We start from the raw sequence: 23,951 nt of genomic DNA on the forward strand, positions 1-23,951 counted from the left end.
TTTTCGGCTGTTTGGTCTATATGGCAGCCATATCTAAATATAGTCCGATCTGAACCATATTTGGGTCATGTGTCGGGAGGCCTAAAACTAGTCACCGTTAAAAATTTCATCGAAATTGGATAAAAAATTAAGCATTTATGGGCTTTAAATTCTTTATCAGCAGATCGATCTACATATCAGCTATATCCAATTATGGTCCGATTTGACCCGTTCAAGAACTTAACCAGTGTCCATCAAAAAGACGTATCTGTACCAAATTCCAGCTCAATATCACCATTTTTGGTAGCTGCAGAGTGATTGCAACAGGTGGACGGACAGAAACACCGACGACCCGAAATATACAGGGTGGCTGATGAAAGCCGCTACCAAAAAAAAATGTAATAACTTTTTTTCTATTTAATAATAATAATTTAATAATTAATTTAATTAATTAATTAATTAATTTAATTAATAATAATTTAATAATTAATTTAATAATTTAATTTAACATGAATAAAAGAAAAATGTATTCCATACACCGAAAAAAAAATGTAGCAATATTCATCATTGTAGCAATATTCATCAGCCACCCTGTATATACTTTGTAGCGTCGGAAATTGATATTTCGATGTGTTGCCAACGGAATAGCTAAGTTAATATATACCCCCTATCCTATGGTGGAGGGTATAAAAATCTCAATAATTTTTTAATTGATTGACCATTTCGTGGCCATGAAGGCCACAATTTTTGTCCGATTTGGCTGAAATTTTGTACATATATGATATAGCTCTCATATAAAGCGATCTCCCGATTTGATTTCTTTAGCCCATTGGAGCCACAATTTTTGTCTGATTTGGCTGAAATTTTTGCAATTTTGACTCTCAACAATTGCGCCAAATACGGTCCATTTCGGTCTTTAACTAGATATAGCTACCATATTTTTGCAGAATCCCACCACGGTTCCCAAGATTTGGCCCTGTCGATTTTTGCACTCTTTTACTTGTTATTTCTTTTCTGTCCAGTTAAGGTTCGTCTTGGCTGATTTTAATGGATTTTGGCTTCCTTTTATTTTATAATGAAAATTATTTTACAATGTAACAAAAGTCTGTTTGCAGACGTAGTTTATTTTTTAAGAACATTCCATTTTGAATTTCAAATGCACAACTTCAAATTGCCTTACAGTCCTTGTGCTAAAATCGAAATGAATGAAAAATCATAACAATATATCATTGTTAAGCTCCCCTCTACTTATCAATCTTTATTTATTTACAATAAAATATACTATACATGTTCCTTAATAGTTAATTCCTAACACACAATAATATCCCAAATCGATGTTTGAATGACAACAGATGTTTTTATACTTACATGTGTTGGACTTGCATTTAATTTTGGAAAATTAATATTTGTTGGCTTTAGCTGCAAAGTCGATGGTTTACTGGGTGTCGGTGGTAGTCGTCTACCAACACCACGGCGATGGTTTAAATTTGGGTAACTATGTTGGCCATGGGGTCCACCTAATTCAGAAAATGAATACAACATTTAATTCACTCATTCTCCCCCAGACACAATGTTCACATAGTGTTGGTTGGTGTGTATTAAAATGAAAAAATATATTTTCTTTTGTTATGATATTAAACATAATTATTGAATGTTAAGTATTATATTGACAAATGTAGGCTGTTGGTTTAGGTTTAGGTTTTTTTTCTTTTGGTAAATGAAATAGTCACAATTGGAATAATTTAGACATCGATTAACTAAAATACAGAGGCAAAGTGCTTCAGCATTTTTTTTTTACATACAATGATGTATTGAGCATGCATGAGGTTGTTTAAAATAGTATGTGTGTATTAATGGTAGTTTTTGTTGTTGTAGTTATTAATAATAATTAAAAAAAAAAAAATATAAAAAATAAATACAACTTATATGTAGAAATACATTTTTACAACACAAGTGAAACACAAAAAATACAACAAACAGATTGACAGCGAAGTAGAAGTATAGGTGTGGGAATAAGAATACGAAAAAGAACGCAAGTGAAGTGAAACTAAACTCAAGGATAAAGTCCACAGAAGAAAGCCCGAGATAAGCAACACAAACAAATGAAGGTTATTTATGTTCATAAACTATACGTTTCAAACGAATGAGAATTGTTAGGTGAAGTAACGAACGCATGACCCATTGACGTAACGAAATGAGAAAGAGAGGTTACAACATATGACGCATGACGTTGAATTTTGGTTTTTGTTTAAATGTGAACATGAAGGCGCATACATTGACATCAATTGTTAGTAAACTATTTGGTTTGGTTTGGTTGTTTTTGTTTGTTTATTATTATTATTATTTAATTTTAAATGTTTAAACAAATGTTTCTTTTAAATTGGCATTCGAATAAACTTCTTTCTAGTCGTTAACGGACATTTTTATTAGTAAAAAATGTCACTATTTTTATTAGGATTTGTTTTATTAAATAAACATGATCACGATGATGGCCTTATAAAGAAATGCATACTGAATGAGATGACACTTTCAACTGGTTTTTATGGGTTTTTGAATTTGATTATTTTTTGCAAACAGAACATCTTTACTACGTAGACAACAAAGAATGATTGGTTGGATGATGAGACGCTGCTACATTCTCTAGTATTGCATGTGAGTGTGTGTGTATGTTTATGCCGGGTGTAGTATTTGTATTTCATCTGTTAACGACCTCTATAGAGTTGACTGCTTGAATGACTGACTGACTGATAATGTCTTGAAGAAGTGAGTGTTAACATATGTAGTATTGAAAAAAAAATTTTTTTTCAGTGTCGTCTCAATTGTTTAACATAGAGAAAACTATTTCAAAGCTAAATGAGTTTTTAAGATGACTGTTTGACTGTGTGAGCAATGTATGAAAGACAGAGAGAGAGAGATAGATATATAGGCAGACAATACGGACAGAGTTATTGACAGAAGTTAAACCATATTCGATTAACAGAGAATTTTAAATTAAATGTATTATGTAAGTGTGTGTTTGAAGAGCGTTATGCGAGAGAGAGATATATAGAGACATAGACATTTTGTTAGAGGCGATTGAGAGAACGATTGTGTTTTAAGTTTTGGTTGTTATGCTTATGTAGATTTGAGTGTTTTATGGTTTTTTTTTTGTTTGTTGGTGTGAGAGAGAAAGTACCCATATCAATCCCATAGCCAAGTCTATCTCTTTCACGCATCTCCTGTATTCTAGCAGGACTCGGTGATCGTGATCTTTGACATAGACTTGTTGTCCCATATGCGGGATAAGGCAGTTCAGGGCGTCTGGTGTGGCCACCATAACGTGACGGTGAAGGCGAACGGGCCGGACTTGTCGATGCTGACCATGAACCTGTATTATATTCGGTAATACATTAATATCAAAAAAGAAAAAAACAAACAACAACAAATAGGCAATAAATAATAGATACAGTTACGAAGTTAAAAGTTATGGAAAGAAAAGAATTGCTCTGTGGTATCTTTTCTCTTTTTTTTCTAGTACTCGTCTCTTTTTTTTTGTATTATTTTTTCTTATGGTTTCTCGTCAGAGTCTCTTGCTTGTCAGAGTTTTTTCGCTGAGATTTTTAGCAAAATTAAATCAGTAATTAAATCATACAAACAGAATAAAATAATATATAGTTAATAAAATTGAAGTAATGCTCTTAAAGAAGTATACAAGCGGAGCAGAGATCATAAAAAAATACATGATTGTAGAGTGTATTTTAAAAAAATATGTAGGTAAATATAGAAAACATTTATAGCCAAATAGATAATATTTTTTGTTTGCCGTAAGTGAAAAAATTTTCGCAAAATATATGTATGCTGGTCGATAATCTGAAACATATTAATAATATTTTATTGTTTATTTAAAAACAAGGGATTGGATATGACAGTTGATGTACTAAGTTCCCAGCACACTTAATAATAACAATCATTAAGAAGCTCTAATCACCACTACAAAATGGATACTTAGAAAGAAATTGTTTGTTCTGCAAGGAAAAGAGGTTTTCTGGCTGTTTCGCTTTAGAAATTACTCAATTTTAAATCTCTCATCCATAAAATTGTATACTAAGAACAATAGGGATTTGTCTAATGTAGGGGTATTACAATCCTAGCCATGTACGAGTATTAATCCTTAATGTATTTTACTGTTAAACATATATGGAATGTGAAGAGTTTTTGACTTTTTTTCTTAAAAATTATTTCCTGATTCACGAATGAATGAATTGTTCCTATTAAAGACTGAAATATTTCTAGCTCTTCTTGCATTTATTTTTATTTTTTTTTTTATTTTATTTTTTATTAATTTTGTTTAGTAATTGTTGTCTTGTTTCTTTTTTATTTTGCAGACCCAACTGGCAAATGTAAGTGTTTGTATATTTTTTAAAATAATTAACTAATTATTAGAATTTTGTATTCTCCCCGTGTAAATGTTGCAATTTTTTTGTAAAATATATTGTTTTGTTTTTAATTTTATTACCATATATAAGATAGTTGTCCTATAGGAGAGAGGAAATCAGCTCAAGAAAAACCCCTGGATAACAGGGAAGATTTCCAGACTTTATAACAGAGCGAGTCGTTGAATAGGGGCATTTTATTTGGGGTGTGTATTGCATACGGCTCAATGAATACAAAAAGATAATCAAAGCTGGAAAAAGGTTTCTCTTAAAACCCATGCCCAAACTGAAACGTTAGTAGACGTCATGGGAGTGAGAGCGAAGTCAACGGAAGAAACGCCGAGGCTTGTGGTGAAAACGCATTTTCTTGGGGATACGAAGGGACTCACGGAGACATCGGAATCTTGGATTAATGAGGTTGATTGTAGACTTATCACTACAGAATTCATGGTAAAGGAAGCCTTGGAAGCTTCCAACCATTAAAGTCTCCCGGACCTGATGAAATAATTCCGGCCGACTATCTGGCCACTATTTTTACATTTTACATTACATTGGCACTTGGGTGGGGACACAATAACTAACATGAACCAACTAAGGGGCGTGGTATGGAAAGCAATGAAGGATTTTGTAAGAAGGACGGAATTCCTAACTGAAATTTTCTATTTCGAGGTTACTTCTTAGTTTTTAGAGTGCACAACAAGCCGATTATTGGCTTAGGTGTATGCCCACGGAGGCATGGGGCGGATTAATACTTGCACCCTCTTCAACCTAACCTAGTTGGGGACACAATACCTGACATGAACCAACTAAGGGGCGTGATATGAATGACAATTAAGGATTTTGTAAGTAGCAATGAATTGCTAACTTAGATTTTCTTTTTCGAGGTTACTTTTTAGCATTTTGAGCTCACAACAAGACGGTTACTGGATTAGGAGTATGTCCTTAGTAGCATGGGCGCATTAATATTCCCACCCTCCTTTCAACCTTACCTAACCTAGTTTAAGTTCACCTCATTTTTCTGTGTTCACATGATGTGTATTTAAAAAGAATATGACAGAAATTAAAAAAAAAACTTTTTATTTTTGGGCCTCTTCTTTCGAAAGAGGAGGAAGCATGGGTTTTTTTCAATGACCAATTTTTTAGTGCCTATGCTCAAAGTTCATATTTTATTTGTGGAAATTGGTCCGCCACTTTTGCGATAAGTCTGCTTAGAAAAAGACAATCACCTAACCTAAGTTAAGTTCCTTTAACTTTTAATAATATTGTGTCTTTAGAGTATGACAATAATGTAAAAAAGAGTTTTAGTTTTTGGAGCCTCTTCTATAGAAGGATGAGGAAGCATGGGTTTTTTTCAATGACCCAATTTTTTAGTTTCTATGCTCAAAGTTCATATTTTACTTGTGGAAATTGGTTTGTCACTATTACGATGAGACTGCTTAGAAAAAGACTTTCACTTGAAACTAATCAAACATTTGGACACCATCAGTTTATCAATTTCTTTCCAGAGTTAAATTTTAGTCGGCTTTTAAATTCTCTCGGTGTCGCTATGACCCGAAATCGCAAATATTTAGCACAGTATTTGTCAGTATCTATTCAGTCATACCCTGAAAACATCTGCCATGGTTAGTGACTTTCCCAAACTGAGAATGTTGATATCCAGAGATAAGGGTATCGCCTGTTTTAGACTAGACCATTTGAGTTTTATGCCGTGACAATCTCAGTGTGGATTATCCTTTAGATACTTTACTGAATTTTTAATATCATTCTCAGACACTACTATAATAATTTTTATCATATTTTAATATCAATCTTAAGGGGTATACAATTCAAAATGTTATCATTAACATTTTCCCCTCATGAGGAGGATTAAAAAACACTGCACTTGATATGTGAAATTTTTTTATATGTCTAATTAATGTTCTCAAGGTAATTTAGTTCAATTTCATAATTAATATGTTTCAGATATGCGACATGACTTCGTTGCGTTGAAGTTTTTTTCATATAAACCTTAATTTCAAAGAAATCGAAAACACAAACACAACGATTAGAAAAGTCTTTCATAAGAAAAGAACATAAAATATGCAATTTTGTGTTTGTCGAAATTTAAAGAAAAATATGATTGTATTGTGCTGCAGAAGTAGAAGTATTTGTTTGTTGCTTTTTTGTCTAGCTGTGAGCCGTGTTTCCGGATGTTTTCAAATATACAATTACAACAACAATTTATATTGACACTTTTGCTCCCAAGTATGATGGATGTATTTGTTTTAATTTTGTTGTGTTCTTTTTTTGTTTGTTTGTTTCTTTGTTGCTTTACAACAACAGACAACATTTAAACAGTGTCATGCAATTGTTTCATTTCAATTGTTTTTCCAATAATTTCTTTTTGTTTATTTGTGTGTTGATATTTTCATTTGGTTTTCTTTGTATTTTTCCGTATTTTTTTTACTTTGTCAAATAGAAATCAAATGGGGTAGAATAACTTACAAAACAAAGAAAGAGTATGAAAAATATAATTACAATAAACATGCCTTAGAAAATAAAGATTGAATAAAATAAATGATATAGTATTAAGAAAATTCTGTATTTTGTATAGTTGTTTATTTTTGATCATAAGAAGCTTTGAAGAAAGTTGAAATAATAATAATAATAGTACATAATTAATTATTTTTATAAAACAAAAATAATAACAATAATAGTAAAGAAATACTTAAAAAGTTTTGAGAAAAAGGGGATTTTGTATAGTTGTAAAGCAAGATAATATAAAAGTTGTATGGTAATAAATAAATACCTCTTGGATAACGCGCATGATGACCATATCCTCTTGGATGACGGGTTTCCTTGACCATCTCCACCACATTAGATACAGTATCAGAGAACCCAATATCATGATGTGTGTATGGATGGCCACGCCGTCGAGGACTTGGTGATCTATAAAAGAGAAGATTGATTCAATGAATTCACAGTGTCCACAGGTTATACAGCATAGCATTGAGAGGGGGATACCAATGATCTCCGATTCTGGACACTGATAGTTAAACAAAGTTCCTAAATCCTAGATCTTTGGTATACCACATCTCATTCGTTAGGCGTTTGCGTAATTGAAGAAGATGTTTAAGCATTTTGGCGTTTTGGCTTCAAAATTAGATTTGTATAATATTTATATACACGTAAAGGCGATAGAAGATCGAATTGAAGATGAATTTGATGGAAGATTGAAAGAAAGACGTTGAATGAACTCAATTGAGTGCCAAAGAAAAGATCTCATGTTATCATCTTATTCAGTATTTAATTAGTTGTTTAAATAATGATAAAAGTAAAACATTTTCGTTGAATTTTTTGATGTATGAAAATATTTCAAAATTCCTTAGAATCTTATGCTCTCACAAAGATCACTTCTAAATTTTTTTTGAAAAAAATTGGTGTACATTTTTATTTGTTTTCCAAATCGTGCTGTTCTCTGCACCAGCAAGCGATTTGAAACTGACCATTTTCTATTCCAATATTGTTAAGAATAATTAAACTTTTTTCTTTCATATAGAAATTATCTTACAAGCCAGAATCATCTGCGAAGCTATATGGAAGAAATACCTTTTTAAATGAAATGCTATAGAAAATGCATATGATCGCAAGGTGTTGTTGCATTTTAGAAATATTGTTGAAAAATGTTGTTGAGTTATATATGAAAATCTGGACAAAAATCTTTTTCTGTACAGTTTATCTACTCCGGCACTGCCGTGAATGAAGCAAATAACACCAACTATTAAATAAAACGATTGGATTGAGAAAGCAGCGGAGGAGCAAAGCCAGCACTCGACAAACGAAAATAACACTATACAAGACACTGATACTACCCGTGATGTTATATGGTTCCGTGGCATGGGTACTTGGGAAAGATGACGACACAGTGCTTAGAGTGTGTAGGAAAATGATATTTAAATCGTTCTGGTAGATTTTGTTGCGAAAATAGGGAAGGAAACTATCTTTGGTCGGAAAATTTCTATTATTGTACACGAGGAAAATTCCGATAATGTATTGAGGTTAATAGACATCGCAGCAGCATAGAATATGGTAGTTAGCAGCACTAAATTCAAACATCGAAGGATTCACACGCCCACAAAGATTGGCTCTCTTCTAAGCGTAGCAAAAAAACTACGACCTGAAACTGCGTGGAAATTTGACGTCGTTCTCCACTCGGCTGACCCAATTGCTTGAAGAAAGCATTCCTTGTCTCGACAGTATAGCAGCGTAATGGCAAACTATTGCCCACTCGATGGTAAGATAAGCAATATCCGTACTTGGGTATCTAAAGCCTCCCCCGATTTACTAATGGTACAGCAAATCTACTGAAGACCTGAATGCGCATATAGGGCAACCATACAGTCGGTAGCAACGCGCCGGGCGAAGTAGAGAAAAGATGAAACGAGAAGCATCTTATCCAGTAGAAGCAAAAGGAAATGGTGCACGTTCTTGGGTACCAAAAGCCTCCCCCAAGGTACTAATGGTGCAACCAGCAGTGTCAAAAATCTACTGAAGCAATGATTGCGGCATATAGGGCAACTATACAGTCAGTAGCAAAACTCCAGGCGAAGGAAAGAAAAGAAAAATTATCTGATAGAGATGTGGAGAAGCAGAGAATTAAACATCAAACTGATGACACATTCTCCTGCGGAGACAAAGACGGAAATCTGGTAACAGATATTGATAGTGTGCTAAGGATATGGAAAGAACACTTATCCTATTTTCTGGTATCCCATAATAGCATTGATGAGAACCTGATGAGATTGGCTCTGAAGTGGTATAGAATGTGTCCCACCTAGTCAGAACCAGGCCCACGGAACAGTAACCCCACTCAAAAAAAGTAAAAACGTGCTAAATTCGGCCGGGCCGAATTTTATATATACTCCTCGCAGTTGTCTGGTTCTTTGCCCGGTAAAACTCTTTAAGCAAACAAAGGATAATGGATTAGAATTGCTATGCTATTGAAGCTATGTCAAGTATAGTCCGGTTGGGAGCATAAATGAATTGAATGTTGAAGATCATTGTAGAAGTCATAGTGTAAAACTTCAGCCAATTCGGATAAGAATTTCATCCTTTAGGGTCTCGAGAAGTCAAATCTGGAGATAGGTTCATATGGGAGCTGCATCATGCTAGACTAATGCAGGCTATATTTGACTCCTATGTTGAAGGTCATAGGAGAAGCCGTTGTACTTGGCATAGTTGTTGCAAGACAAAACAAAACAATTATGCAATATTTCAGCCAAATCGGATAATAATTGGTTGGATATCATAACGAAACACCTTGTGCAAAATTTCAGGCAAATCGTGTAAGAATTGCGCCCTTTAAAGGCTGTAGAGGTCAAGATCCGGGATCGGTTTATATAGCAGCTATATCAAAACATGGACCGATATAGCCCACTTACAATCCCAAACCACCTACACTAATAAGAATTATTTGTGCAAAATTTCAAGCGTATATCTTTACTCCTTCGAAAGATAGCATACTTTCGACAGACAGACATACGGACGGACATGGCTAGGTCGACTTGAAATGTCATGGCGATTAACAATTTCTATATCCAATATTTTGAGGTGCTACAAATGGAATGGCGAAACTCATTTACCCCCATCCTGTGGTGGAGGGTATAATAAGGCAGTAGGAGCAGTTAGGTTGTCTGCTGGACTGCTTTAGGACGGAGGCGACACGGTGTTAAGGAAGAAGAACGCATACCCAATGATTGGAAACTCACAATGTTATATACATACACAAGATTAATCTAAAGTAAACATGATAATGGAACCCTATAACTGCGGTTGTAGTCCTGGTTTATCCACCTAAAGAATGTAGAATGATAGGTCGACTCGCACCATCTCTTACAAAGCCGCTTTCGACAGTCCTATACGTTCAAACGTATTTCAAACCATGTCTGGTATTCTTGCGAAATTGATAAAACTCTGCCGAATGACGGCCACTGATGTACGTCAGCAATTAAAATAGGAAATAACCTCTCCGAACAGTTCAATACGAAACGAGGTGTCACCCAGAGAGGCAGCCAACCGTTTGATCTCTTAATATTCTGCTGGGGACTATACGAGATTCAGGTGGGAATAGGTATGACACTCTACTCCCAAGAAAACATGCTCTCCTATGCTGACGACATCGATTTTTTTTTGAAAACTTTCTTATGGCTTTTTAAAAAATCCACCTTTATATCATCCATTTTATATTCTCAAAAATTTACCTTAAAATAGTTGCTTAGTTCGATAGTGGAGGGTATTACATAGTAGGCTCCTCTCGAACTTTTTTCTTTCCTTATTTGTACATAAAGTATTCAATTTCCTTCTTTAGTTTCGTGACCCTACGAGATTCGTAGTTTTTACCGATTTTAATATAATTTCAATGATGACTTAATTTATACTCTGAACTATAGAGATAAAAATCAAAGTATATGGGCCTAAATTTTACTCAACACATTTTTAACTTGTTTTCGATGAACTTCCATTAGTATAAGTTTGTGCAAAGACGCTGAATATTGTCTACTGTACACTTCACTACAGGGTCTAACTCTGTCTTGTTGAAGAATTCCATTTTTCATGGACTTTTTTGGATTTATCATATTGGTAAGGCATTTTTTAAACATAAAAACCTTACCTTTTCATTGAATAGAACTTAGGTGCATTAGAATTTATCATCAATTAAGTTAGTAAAATAATAATGGGCAAAACTTTAACGTTCAAGGGATATATTTATGATTGACAATATTTCATTTTATGTGCGCACAAAGACCACAATGTTTTCCTTATTACTAAAGGTGCATCAACTTGAATTGGGGTATGCATAACAAGTCTTCTAGTTCATTGGACCTGGGAAATATATGGGGACTCGAATCGACAGACAACACATGCAAAATGCAAACATTTTTCAAGATTTCACAAACGGTAATTTTCTTTCATACACCCTCGCAACATTAAAATTTTGAAATATTTTCAAATTTCACACAACCTGTGTCATACGGCCTTAGATAGATCAATTCGTATGATATATAGTTGTCATGAGATCTTTTCTTCAATACGCTGATGACGATAGAGACATGGAGGAGATGAGATAGATATATATAGAGAAAGCAGCTCGTAGATTATTTGAAAAGTCTTTGAAATCTGTAAGCAGAAGAGATTTGATTTCATTAAGGAATATTTAGAAGGGTTACCTTAAACTAGGTGATCTTCGATGGCCATTTTGGTAGGCGTGTCCAGGATGTAAATGACCAGCATCGGCACCGGTTAATGATTCCTGAGATGGATGCCTGGGTGCATCCCTTAATTCCAACATCTATACAAGGGCAAATTAAATTTTTAAGCAAAGGAAGAAACATAAAGAATGGGTATTAATAGGATAGTTCTTGGCTAAATTGTTAGTAAAAGTCCAATACAGATGTTAACAAATGAAAATAACTTTGGGGTGGTGGATGAATGGTCTAGTAGCATGTTTTTGTGGCTTAATGGAATTACAATGCAGGAATTGAGAGAAGGAACTCAGGGTTAATAGTTCAAATATTTAATAAAATCCATTAACATGAAAACATTTCATTAAATAACGCTACTTAGTATATAATATGTATATAAACTATAGATGATATATGTATACGATAAGTAAACACGAACCCTACTGCAAAAAATTCATATCAAATTCAAAGTTTGTTGTTATTTTGATTTATGAATTTTTTTTCTTGTTTCTTCGTCTCGTTTTAGTTTTGATCTTGGCTAATATCAGTTACAATAAATTTGAATACAATTATCTTTTGTTTTAAATGGTGATACAATAATTAATTCTTATAATTTTGTTTTATTGTATATTTGTCCTATATTTAGAACTCAATTTAAAAATTATATCAACTTAAAAGAGAAATTGAAACCAAAAAACTGCAAATCCAAATTATTTAAGAACATTTTAAAATCATGTAACAAATAAAAAAAATATTTTTAAAAAAAGTGCTAATACTTTTTTTTTGCTTTTTTTCTAATTTACAATCACACTAAGCGTGAGAACAATTTCTAGAATTTTTACAAAAAGGCATACATATAAGCATTTTCTACAGCGAAGCTAAACTTTACTTACCTTTTTTTCTATATATATATATATATAAATATATTTTTTTTTTTAATTTTTATACAAATTTTTTGTACAGTGATGGAAAAACAAAAAATAATTTTTATGAATCTATGGTTAATGGTTTTTGTACAATGTGGTGCAAAAATGTAAATGTTTTTTATCATATTTTTAAACATAAAGTAATGGTCAATCTAAAATATTTTTCATATTTATATGATTGCTGTATTTAAGAAAGTATTTAACTTGTGTATCTTTGAAAAAAACCTGAGAGCTTTCAAAGTATCTGCGAAAATTAGGACAACGGCGTAAAAGACAAGTGATAGAAGACTTCCTGTTTGCAACTTTCTGATAGATGACAGTTCAAATGCCGCAAAAACTTTTAATTGGAAGTCGAAAATTTAAACAAAAAAATATCTGCAACAAGAGATTTTTTTATTGAAGAGAAATAACTCGAGGAAATGAGAGCAAATAATATGAGGACTTACACAGAAAAAAGTAACTCTTAGAAAAACCAACTACCAAATTTGTATGTGAAACTTTAAATTCTCAGCGAATTTTAGAGCACAAAACTTCAATGCCATTCATGTCTTGCATACCCAGGTTCGAGTCCCCCGTTCGGGTAAAAAAATTTTATTTATTTCATTAAACTTATTTTAGAAAAGTCGGCCAAAAAAATGAATTTCACATTAAAAAAAAATGTTAAGAGTGGTTTTTTATTTTTTTTTTATTTAATTTATTGAGACACTTATTGCTGTGCAGCAGTACTTATTGATTTATTTCATCACAAAGAAGATGATGTCGGTAGAGGATGCGTGCAAGACTACCAAACATGAGATCATGAGTGCAATACTCTGCTGCACCAAAATTATTAAAATTTGTTTTTAAGGGTAATAGTAGAGAGTGACATAGGAAAACCCGAGAGCAACAGTAAAACGAACGAGACAAAGCAGCGCGAGCCGAACAAAGAAAACAAAAACACCACTACCCGAAGCAAAGTACATGCATTGGCTGGTTAGATGGTTTTTTGCCTCGCTTATGGATATATTGTTGTTGTTGTTGCTATAGGTTGGCTGGCAATGAGTGCCTTTCAACAACAAATTTGTACTTTGTGTCGTTGAGGTTCAAATTAAATTGTTGCAGGAAAATTAACAACTTTCGTAGTTGTGTTTTCGGCCAAAGTTGTTGTTTTTCAAAATTATTTTTATCTGTGTAAGAGGATCAAAAGGTTTTTTTTCAAGTTTTTTACCTGTTAGGGCAATGATCATTTTATTACACAAAACGTTTGTTCCTCTTTCGAGACGAGCTCAATGATCGAAGTTTTTTACAACGAAAAAAACTGAGTCCGATATCACAACGCACCAAGCATTTGCGTTTCGTCTTTGGTTAGAAGACTTTTCAACCAGATTAGGTGTGGAGGCTTCAAGAGCCATACATTGTATTAGTTCGTACTTATATCGAATATACCGCGAAAACGTGTAGTGATAGACTTATTTTCTATACGACTACCTTGCTTAGATGGCATACACATGTCATTTGTGCATCTTTAGGAAGTTGTATTGATGACTTCGAACGCTAGACAACGGTAATGGCACTTGCTGTTGCTCCGTGTGTCCAAGTTCAAGTTACGGCCGCGATTTGCCGAATATTATTCTTATTTGAAATTGGTACATGCATCGGTATAGTTCAAATATATGCCCATTTCTTGACTAATTAGTCGCTTATTTGCCCAAATCATTTTCTGGTTTGTTTTCCATGATATGATGACTTATTGGGGAAGCTGTTCTCATCCGACTAAAATTTTGTGCCATAGTGATCCAATGAACTTGTTGGACTGAGAAAGGGTTGCAGTAGACTTATTCAATAAGACGAAAGCCACAAGAGCATGCTAGGACTGAGAGTTAAGAAAATACAAGGGAGAAGATACCACAACTGGTTTCGAACTCTTGGTTAAAGAAGTCATCATCAGAAATCATAAGGCTTCAAAGACCGTTGGTGGGTTGTCCTTATATCGAACGAATACAACACACAAGCCGGCTATTGACGTTAAGGGAAAGTTTTCCGGTACTGTTAGAGATAAATTTCAGGAACCTCTACAACAGTGAAGTGGGCTAAAATTGTATACAATGGAAATGTAAAGCCACAGCAGATAGACCACAATAACCATGGTTTGATGCGTTTCGACCCCTTGGTAAGAGGGGTCATCACCAGAAATTTTTGGCATCTGATGACATGGCTATTGCCGTTAAGCGAAAGTTTCCCAGCACTGCTCGAATACAATAGTGATGTGGGTTGCCGAAAGTGTTCTAGGCGTAAATCCGTCGAAGATAGGACTTTTTCTTATCAGCAAAATATATAAATTACCCACGTTGGCACCATTCCTCTTGGGAGGAAGGAATATTCCACTTACTGAATCCACAAAATATAGGGTATCTTATTTTGTTTGCCTGTTAGGGCAAGCTTAATTTGTATAATGATGTGTTAATTTCTCTTTCGAGATGAGCTTAATGATCGAAAATTTTATACAATATGAAAAGAAAGTCACAGGAGGTAAATCACAGCATCCATGATTTGACGCGTTTCCGCCCCTTGTAAAGAGGGGGTCATCATCAGAAATCTTGAGGTGTTAGGGTTTCAAAGGTCATTCATTTGTAGATTGTATTTATCTCGACGAAATTGGCAAATCAATTCTATGAAATGCATAAAATACCTCTTCTGGTTTCGGGCATAATCGAATTTGAATTTTTTTTTGGCATTTTGGCCAAGACAGGCTTTTTGGTTTTTTTTTGTCAAGAAAAGTGCTTTCATTGATTAGTTTCTATTTGGGGGTTTACCCCTTTACCAAAATATTCCACAAACAGCAATTTTTTACTCACCATCGCAATATGGGGCTTAAATAAAGGTACTTGGAAGTAGAATACGAATTTGATATCCAAATATAGGACCATCAGGGCATCACCCCTTCCCCAAAACACCCCAAAGGGTAAACTTTTTTCGATCACGCTAATATGTGGCTCAAATGAAAGATATTTGAGATTAGAAAACGAATTTGATAACCAATTTTCGGGCCATGTGTTTGGGGGACGCCTTATCCTGTAAACTCCCCTTAAACCAATGGAAATATGGGGTTTAAATAAATGGTATTTGAGAGAAGAGCACTATGCTGATATTTTCTTAGGGCCAAGTGTCAGACATTATGAGAATATCGGGCTGAAATAAAGTATTATAAGAATGAAGTGCACCTTACATCCAAACTTTAAAGATAAAGATCATATGGGATTCAGATAAAGGAACTTATATTGCTAATCTGTTAGTCAAGCGATATACTCTTTTCGTAGCATGGTATTTAACCAAAAGCTCTTTAATTGTCAAAAATAAATATTCAAGGGAAAATTATGCTCCATATAAAGTACAAGAAGGAGCAGTGGTGCGGGCCCGGTTCAGCTAGTCTAAAATAAAGGTCAAAATATCGGTGAAAGTTAGGAAATCAACCTTGGGACGAGACAACAGCGAACTGTTGTCATATTCATTATTGGATTTCATTGAAATTAGGAACTGAGAGTTGTGGAAGGCAACTCGACATCCTTATTCAATATAGCCCAGATCGGTCTATATTTGGATATAGCTGCCATATATACCGATCTGCAGATTTAAGGTCCTGAAATTTCGCTGAAATTGGCACAATGAATTGTGTTAGGGCCCTTTATTTTCCTTTCGAGCATGGTGAAGGTCGGGCCATTTATGCCGATCTCCCGATTTAAGTTCTTGGGCCCACAAAAGCAGTGTTTCTTACCCGATTTCGTTGAAATTGGGCACAGTGGGATGTATTAGTCTCTTCGACATCCGTGTTCAAAGCTACCATCTATACTAATCTGTTAAATTCTTGGTCTATAAAACGTGTGCTTTTATACGATTTCGATGATGTCTGGCACAATGATCTATGTTTGGCTTTTCAACATCATATTTGAAGATAGCTATCATATATACCGATCTAAGTTCTTGGAACCATAAAAGGTGCATTTATAAAACGATTTGCGGTTTCTTCAATGGAAATTATTTCAAAAAGTGTTTATTATTCATTAAAACTTCTTTCCCTTTCAAAGTAATACTAACATCGTCCTTCCGTTTGTAATCCATAGAAGTAATTACCCCCCTTTAATTATTTTCATTTCTTCCAATCCTCGAAACACTTTGGAAACTTGCGTTTTGGTTATGCAAAAGTTTTTGTATAACCAATATCAATAGAGTTTTTGTGATCCATTTTTTCGAATAGTAAAAAATCGAAGAACACCACTTTTTATGTGTAAAAAACAAACTGACGATCCAAAATGGCTGATATTATCAACATATATAACAGATATGTGTACCAACATAACAGCAAAAAAATTAGAAAATCGAACATACGTAACTCATGAAGTTTTAAAATAACGGTTATTTTTTGTTAGATCTCGTATTAGGCCTTATCATATCCCTTGGGTGGTGATAGGAGGGAGTATTTTTAGATATAGCTGCCTTATAAACCAATATTTCGTTTTACCGTCTTAAAAAGTGACTTGTAGTACACCCTTCGATGCCCGAGTTTTGTCCAAATCGGACAATATTTCGATATAGCTGCTATGAGTTCATAAATGGTGCATTTTTACCCGGATTATTACGAAAGGTGGTTTTTAATATATAACCGAGGTGAAGCGTATCCAAAGTTTGGAAACCAACTTTGCACCAAATGGGTATTTTGGATATTATTGTGAAAAAGTTCGGGCAGTATTTTCATGTTTTTTAAGCGCACAATTAAGATTAATTTATTCGCTTTTTCCATAAACATTTGTTTTAATTGAATATCTTTTCCGACTGTCAAGTCATTACATTTTTGAAGAACGTACTTCTGAATACAAAAGTCGCCCTTCACTATGGGGAATCTCTTATCGAGATGTTGAAACAATTTAAAATTCACCTATTCTAGGTTCTGGGTCATGGAGATTTCCCAAAGAGTTGCATAGCGGACGAGCATGGGAGACTAGGGACTTTCTACAAACCACAAGCAAACTGGAATATGTGGGTATGTCTTTAGAGAAACCTAAGATAATTCTTTGAGGTAAAGTTGTTAGCAATAGTAGTGCAATTAACAATTTGGGGTATACTGTGCGTTGGGTGTTGATGTGGTTTAAAAGTTTTTATTTCATTAATTCAAAACAGGGGTTGTTTAAGAAGTTGTTATTTTATTAATTTAGTATATAGAGAATTACAGAGGTTAATTAAATTTCCATTAGATTGTTTTTTTTTTTGCTAAGCTAACTAAAAAAATCATACAGTGTGCTCACCTACAACAGTTTTTTGATATTTATTGGACGACATGTTGACTTCAGCTATAGAAATCATGTATAGTAATCAACGTTAGAAAATATCATATGTAGTTTTACCCTTTTATAAGGAAACAAATTTTTTGCCGAAAAGCGAAAATTCTTAAGAGATCCTTTACTTAAGAGAACATTTAAAGGAGTTATAAACTCATGTCTTTGGTATCCATTTAATCACAAAAACTTTTTAAGATTATTATGTTTACTGATGATGCCGAATTGCAATTGAAGTTGAATTTATTTTCTTTGCCTATGTTTAAGAAAAACTGATGAACACTCTGTATGTGTAAAACTACACTAAGTAGTAAAAAGGAAATCAAGGTGAAAAGAAAACCAAGTTCTATGACTTTGAGAATTATTTTGCTATCATTTACTTTGAATCTAAAGTACGGCTAAGAATTGTTAACCTATAAAGAAAGTGATTTTAAAACAATTTAATCAGACACTCGAAATAGTTTCTTCAAACTTTTCAATGCCTGCTATCTATAGTGAGGTTTACGTACTATAAATACGCCTATTTAGTATTTATCTTTAAGTATTTATACACCAAAAATGCAAAATTACACTAGAGTAATTAATAGCCGTCTAATATCACCGTTTTGTAGTGTATAGACGATAATTGAAACGAAAAACATTGCAACGACGACGATTTGTTTTTTTACAACACAAAAAATTAGGACACACATATTAAAACCACATTGAGTTATAAGTACACACACACACACATAAAATTACATATATGTATATACGAGTATATGGTGGTATATTAGGGAGGATTTACATATACACACATACGAATATCGTATATATGTGACTGAGTTAGAGGAAGTGGATTTGTGGTTGAATCTAATTATCATTAGATACGGTTAGAGCGAAAGTTAATAATTTGGCTTAATTTTGTATTGTTTTTTTTTGGGTTTCATTGGACTTGGTTAATGGTTAATTGGAAATTGATTGTTGTTGTACGTGTTACCATTTTGTTGTTGTTTTTTTCAAACACAATCTTTTTTATTCACCTTTTTATTGTTTCTGAAAATTGAGAAAAATTATAAAAGAAATTAAATGATGCAAAAATGTTTTGTTCGTTTCAGTTTCTTTTTTTTTTCAAATACAAAAATTAAATTATTGTTTTTTGTTTATGATATATGTGAATGTGTGATGTTTATATTTGTAACCATCTTTAAATTATAGATAGTACAAGTTACTGTTATTTAATTCTTTCAATATTTTTTATACTTTTTTGTAAATGATGAATCTGTGATGTGGAACAGGAATGACAAAAATCATTCTCAAAATACTTCAATTCTGGCATACATATTGCAAGTATTGGCACAAACATTGTTTCGAAGATTTTTAAATAGTTTATTTTCTGACTATTGCTTTGAAGTTGGAATGTCTAAAAAAAAAATCGGATACGAAGATGTGCTAAATCTTCCCACTGAAGTTAGCGAATTGCTGTGCTAGAATGTTCTATGACTTACATAACTCGATTTATGGCTGGAATGATGATGAATGAATTTTGTAAAGTTATATTGTGTCACGGTGGTACATGTATACCGGGAAGACCAAAAGCCCGATACAAAGATCTAGTAGTTTCAAAGACGCTACAAAGATGGCAGATAAGGCAACAAACGACGCCACATCTTTTGACGCTCTTTTGACATTTCTCTTCAGTAAGATTTGCCGTTTCATGATTTAAAGAACGAGCCAACAAATTCAAATTGGAAATTTACCCATGAATATTCCAAACAGGGGCAAACTTCTCACATATCAATGAGTGCTGTCTGATTCAAGTTTAAACTCAATAATGAGGGGCCTCCTTTTTATAGCCGAGTCCGAACGGCGTGCCGTAGTGCGACACCTCTTTGGGGAGAAGTTTTTATATGGCATAGTACCTGACAAATGTCGCCAGCAGGAGGGAGTAACCATCGCTTTAATTTTTTTTCGGATATTCTCGCAAGCATTCGAACCTAGGCCGTCAGCATCATAGGCGGATGTGATGTCGTATTCACATCACACAGATAATTTCATATTCAATTTATTGTCAACCAAGTTTGGAGAACGTGATATCTAACTCGTTTATGGTTAAGATTTAGAAACCTTTGGCAGTAAGTTGGTAGACATTCTTAATACTCCAATTTTGGACAAAATGTTCAATAGGCTTACAAATAGTCTCACAATTTCAGAAATACCGACGATACGTTAACTAAAATTTTCCATAAAAAGGGTCCAATACAATAGCCATGTCCGTCCATCTTTTGAAAGCAAGCTAACTTTCAAAGGATTAAAGCTAGGAGCCTGAAATTTTTCATAAGCACTTCTCATTAGAAGGTCAGTTGGGATTGTAAGACTCCCATTTATTCTGATCTCCAGATTTTACTTCTTGAGCCTTTCGAGAGCCCAATTTTTACCCGATTTCACTGAAAATTTGCACGATAACTTTTCCTATGACCTCCAACAGATGTAATAAGTATAGTTCTAATCGATACAAAACGTGATTTAGCTCCCATATAAACCGATCTCTCGGATATACATCACGAGCCTCTAGAGGACGCAACTCTTATCCGATTTGGCTGAATTTTTGCTTGATGACTTTCCTTTGATTTACAGCAAATGTACCAAGTATGGTTTCAATCGCTTCAAAATCTGATATAACTGCTATATAAAGCTATCTCCGAATATACTTCTGGAGTTTCTAGAGGGCTCAATTCTTATCCAAGCATGTAAAAAAATCCGTGGGATTTCTTGTTATGATCCCCCATGATCCTTTTTTTTTCCCATGATCCTTTTTGTCATTCCGTTTATAACTCATTAAAATAATGATCTGAGACCCAAAAAGTATAAATATTTTTGATCATCTTGACATTCTAAGTCTATTTAGTCATGTCCGTCCGTCTAGTCTGTCGAAAGTACTCTAACTTTAAAAGAAGTAAATCAAAGTGTTCGAAATTTTCCACAAATACTTCTTATAAGGGCAGGTCGGTTGCGATTTTAAATGTACCAAATGGGCCCATATTTTGATATTTGCTGTTTCTGCGTCTACCCACAATGATTTCAAATTCCATATCACTTGTTCTTCGTTTCAGTTTCAACTTTGATAGTATTACCCTTAAATATTACTTCAATGCCTTTTAATGGTAACAACTTTTGTAATGACTTGATAAGAAAGTCAGTTTTTAACTTAATGAATAACCCTACTTAAGCCCCCTCCCAATTCTAATTAAAATTTTCTGAAATTTTTCAAAAGATGTTCTGTCGTGACTTCCAATATCCTTGCATTTTTACTTCTTGAGTCTCCTTCCAATTCTTATTGAAATTTTTCAAGAGATGTTCTGTCGTGATTTCCAATATCCTTGCCAAATGTGGTTCGAATCGGTCGATTATTTATCATAGATGCCGTGTGGACTTTATGAATATAAATTTTATCCGTTTCTTTCAATGCGTCAATTGAAGCGAGCTTGTCTGTATAGACATAGCACCACAAAAAATAGTCTAAAGTCGTAAAATCGTACGTCCTAGGCGGCTAATTGACCGGTCCCGAACGTGAAATAAAATGTTCACCGAACTCGCCTCACAATAAGTCCATTGTTATGCTTGCTTTGTGGCATGTGGCACCGTCTTGTTGAAACCATATGTCATGCATGTTAAGCTCTTGCATTTTGGGCAAAAAAAAGTTGCATATCATCATCTCACAGAAGCGCTCACTATTCACAGTTACGTTACGATTCGCATCATCTTTGAAGAAGTACGGTCCAATGATGCCACCGGCCCATAAACCGTTTATAAGACGATCCATGATTAAATTATAGACCAAACTGAAGATGTTTGACAGTGAAACAAAACACGAAATGTGCGTAACTTGTTTAAGCCTGTATTGCCAAACAGATAATAGCAAAAATCACCCTTTATATAGGAGCTGTATCTAAACCTGAACCGATTTTTTTAAAATCCACCAGTAATATAGAGATTCATAGGAGAAATCTTCGAGCAAACTTTCGTGAGAATAGGTGGACCAATGAAAATATTATAGCGGTATAAGTACAAATCGGAATAACATATATATGGGAGCTATATCCAAATCTGAGCCGATTTCTTCCAAATTTGAAGACAATTGGATGAAAATTGCGACCTGTACTTTGTACTCAAATAAACATGGACAAAAAAAACACAGCAAATCAGAGATTGATTCTTAGTTGATCGACATAGGGTTGTCTCTTTCTTCCTTTTCGGTGTTAGAAACAAATGGACTATGTTAAAATACCCTGTACCACAGTAGTGGTATAGTGTATAAAAATGGTTAGATTTATTGACTTCTGTAGAAATTTTAATGCGGAAAGCATTAAAGTACACAAAAGCTGTGGAGATCGAATAAATAGTCGAATAGTCTGCATACACGCTCTTGATGTACCCTACACCACTACTGTGGTACAGGGTATTATAACTTAGTGCATTTGTTTGTAACACCCAAAAGGAAGGGAGATAGAACCATTGATAAGTATTCCGCTCGACTCAGAATCACTTTCTGATTAGATTTAGCTATGCCCGTCTATCCATATTAATTTGTGTACAAACTACAGGTCGCAATTTTCGTCCGATCGTGTTCAAATTTGGTACGGGCATGTTTTCGGCCTAGAGATGAAGCCTATTGAAATTGGAAAAAATCGGTTCAAATTTGGATATAGCTCCCATACATATGTTTGTCTGATTTGCGGTAATAATGCAATAAAATGGTCATTTATTAACCCATTCTCTTGAAATTTGGTTGGAGAAATTTTCTTAAGACTCTCCATATTAGTGGAGAATTTCAGAGAATTCGCTTCAGATTTGGATATAGCTTCCATATATATATGTTAGTCCCATTTACAGTAATAATGCAATAAAATGGTGATTTGTTAACCGATTCTCTTAAAATTTGGTAGGAAGGATTTTTTTCTTGACTCTCAATATTACTGATGAATTTCATATAAATCGATTCAGATTTATCCGCCGAGGTCCAACAAAAATATACAGCTACTGCTTAGTATTTATAGGGTAGGTGCAGGGTATTATTAAATCGGCACCGCTAGACTTTTGCCTTTTCTTACTGGTTTTAATATAGGTTGACTCTCCATTCATACACTGATCTTTTGCAAACAATTACAGTAATGAATCCCCTGTGCAATATTACGGCCAAGGTCAACAACTTCTTTTTGTCGCACTTTTCGTTTGCCACTTCATTACAAACAGCAGATTTTATAATCGAGTAATAAGCATTTTCCAGTGAAAGCCATGTTCGTCACATTTTATTTTATTATTGTCAGAAAAAATTTTCGAGATTTTTCCCAACGTAATATTCCACATCGATCGTCAAATGTTGCTTCAGCTAGATATTGAATAATCAAGATTTAGCGTTGGCATACTAATTGCACGGCCAAATAACTCTTCAGCTGGGCTGAAGTGATGGGATACTGAAATAAAAAAAGAATAGTCAAGATGTCCTAACGGATCTGCACCACAGACCATACCACATACATTTTTTCCGATTTAGTTGCTCTGTGCTACAGAAACTATACAATTTGATTTCTATATGTTTAATTTGATTGTGAAACCTGCTGAACGAATAGTTTTATAGTTAATACATCAGCTTCATGTTTCCTATCACAGATTCACCATTGTTTTTTTGTTTTTGAATTTCATGTGTTTTGTGCAAAATGAAATGAAACACAAAATTTAAATAGAAAATAAAACAGAAAATATTACCTAACGGAACGTTTTCGCATTGTACTGCGCCGGGCCAGTGTTGCCAAGCTGCCATGTTCTGAGTCACCATTGGTCGGATGATGTATATTCGCCAATAAATGTGTTTGCGAATTGGCAGCATCGTGACCATTTGGTTCGTAGCTTATGGAGCCCTGGCGTGATCCTCCTTTTTCATGAGCGGCCATATCGAGTAGGCAATCGAAAAATGATTGCTTCTGTACAAAATGTGTTTATAGCGGGTTCCATCATCATTAACGAAAGATTAACGCATTGTGTGATAGACGTGGCCCAGACATTTGTGTGTTGGATTATATTCCCAGATTTATTTACACAAAATAATACATTTGCAATGCAAGTTGAGTA

At 33.9% G+C, this 23,951-nt stretch overlaps 1 protein-coding gene and 1 long non-coding RNA gene across 13 annotated transcripts in view; one reads left to right on the forward strand and one right to left on the reverse strand.

Moving 5' to 3' along the window:
• Positions 1 to 23,951, forward strand: part of LOC106092358 (uncharacterized) — a 324,230-nt gene that overhangs the window by 186,771 nt on the left and 113,508 nt on the right. Inside the window, exon 6 of the long non-coding RNA XR_009398190.1 lies at positions 4,344 to 4,358. This is a non-coding gene — a long non-coding RNA (uncharacterized LOC106092358). The remainder of the gene's footprint in view (positions 1 to 4,343; positions 4,359 to 23,951) is intronic.
• Positions 1 to 23,951, reverse strand: part of LOC106095970 (voltage-dependent calcium channel type A subunit alpha-1) — a 296,916-nt gene that overhangs the window by 5,121 nt on the left and 267,844 nt on the right. For 10 of the 12 annotated variants that reach the window (XM_013263455.2, XM_059368089.1, XM_059368092.1 and 7 more), the window contains 4 exons: positions 11,597 to 11,718; positions 7,180 to 7,319; positions 3,155 to 3,346; positions 1,348 to 1,496 (listed from right to left, as the gene is read on the reverse strand). In XM_013263455.2, the coding sequence (XP_013118909.1) occupies positions 1,348 to 1,496; positions 3,155 to 3,346; positions 7,180 to 7,319; positions 11,597 to 11,718 (603 nt within the window). Of the gene's footprint in view, positions 1 to 1,347; positions 1,497 to 3,154; positions 3,347 to 7,179; positions 7,320 to 11,596; positions 11,719 to 18,865; positions 18,879 to 23,588; positions 23,804 to 23,951 lie in introns of all 12 variants that reach the window. The other 2 variants (XM_059368096.1, XM_059368094.1) reach the window with 2 other exon arrangements.

The sequence above is a fragment of the Stomoxys calcitrans genome, chromosome 4 (assembly GCF_963082655.1).
Source record: "Stomoxys calcitrans chromosome 4, idStoCalc2.1, whole genome shotgun sequence".
In the NCBI taxonomy this organism is placed as follows: domain Eukaryota; kingdom Metazoa; phylum Arthropoda; class Insecta; order Diptera; family Muscidae; genus Stomoxys; species Stomoxys calcitrans.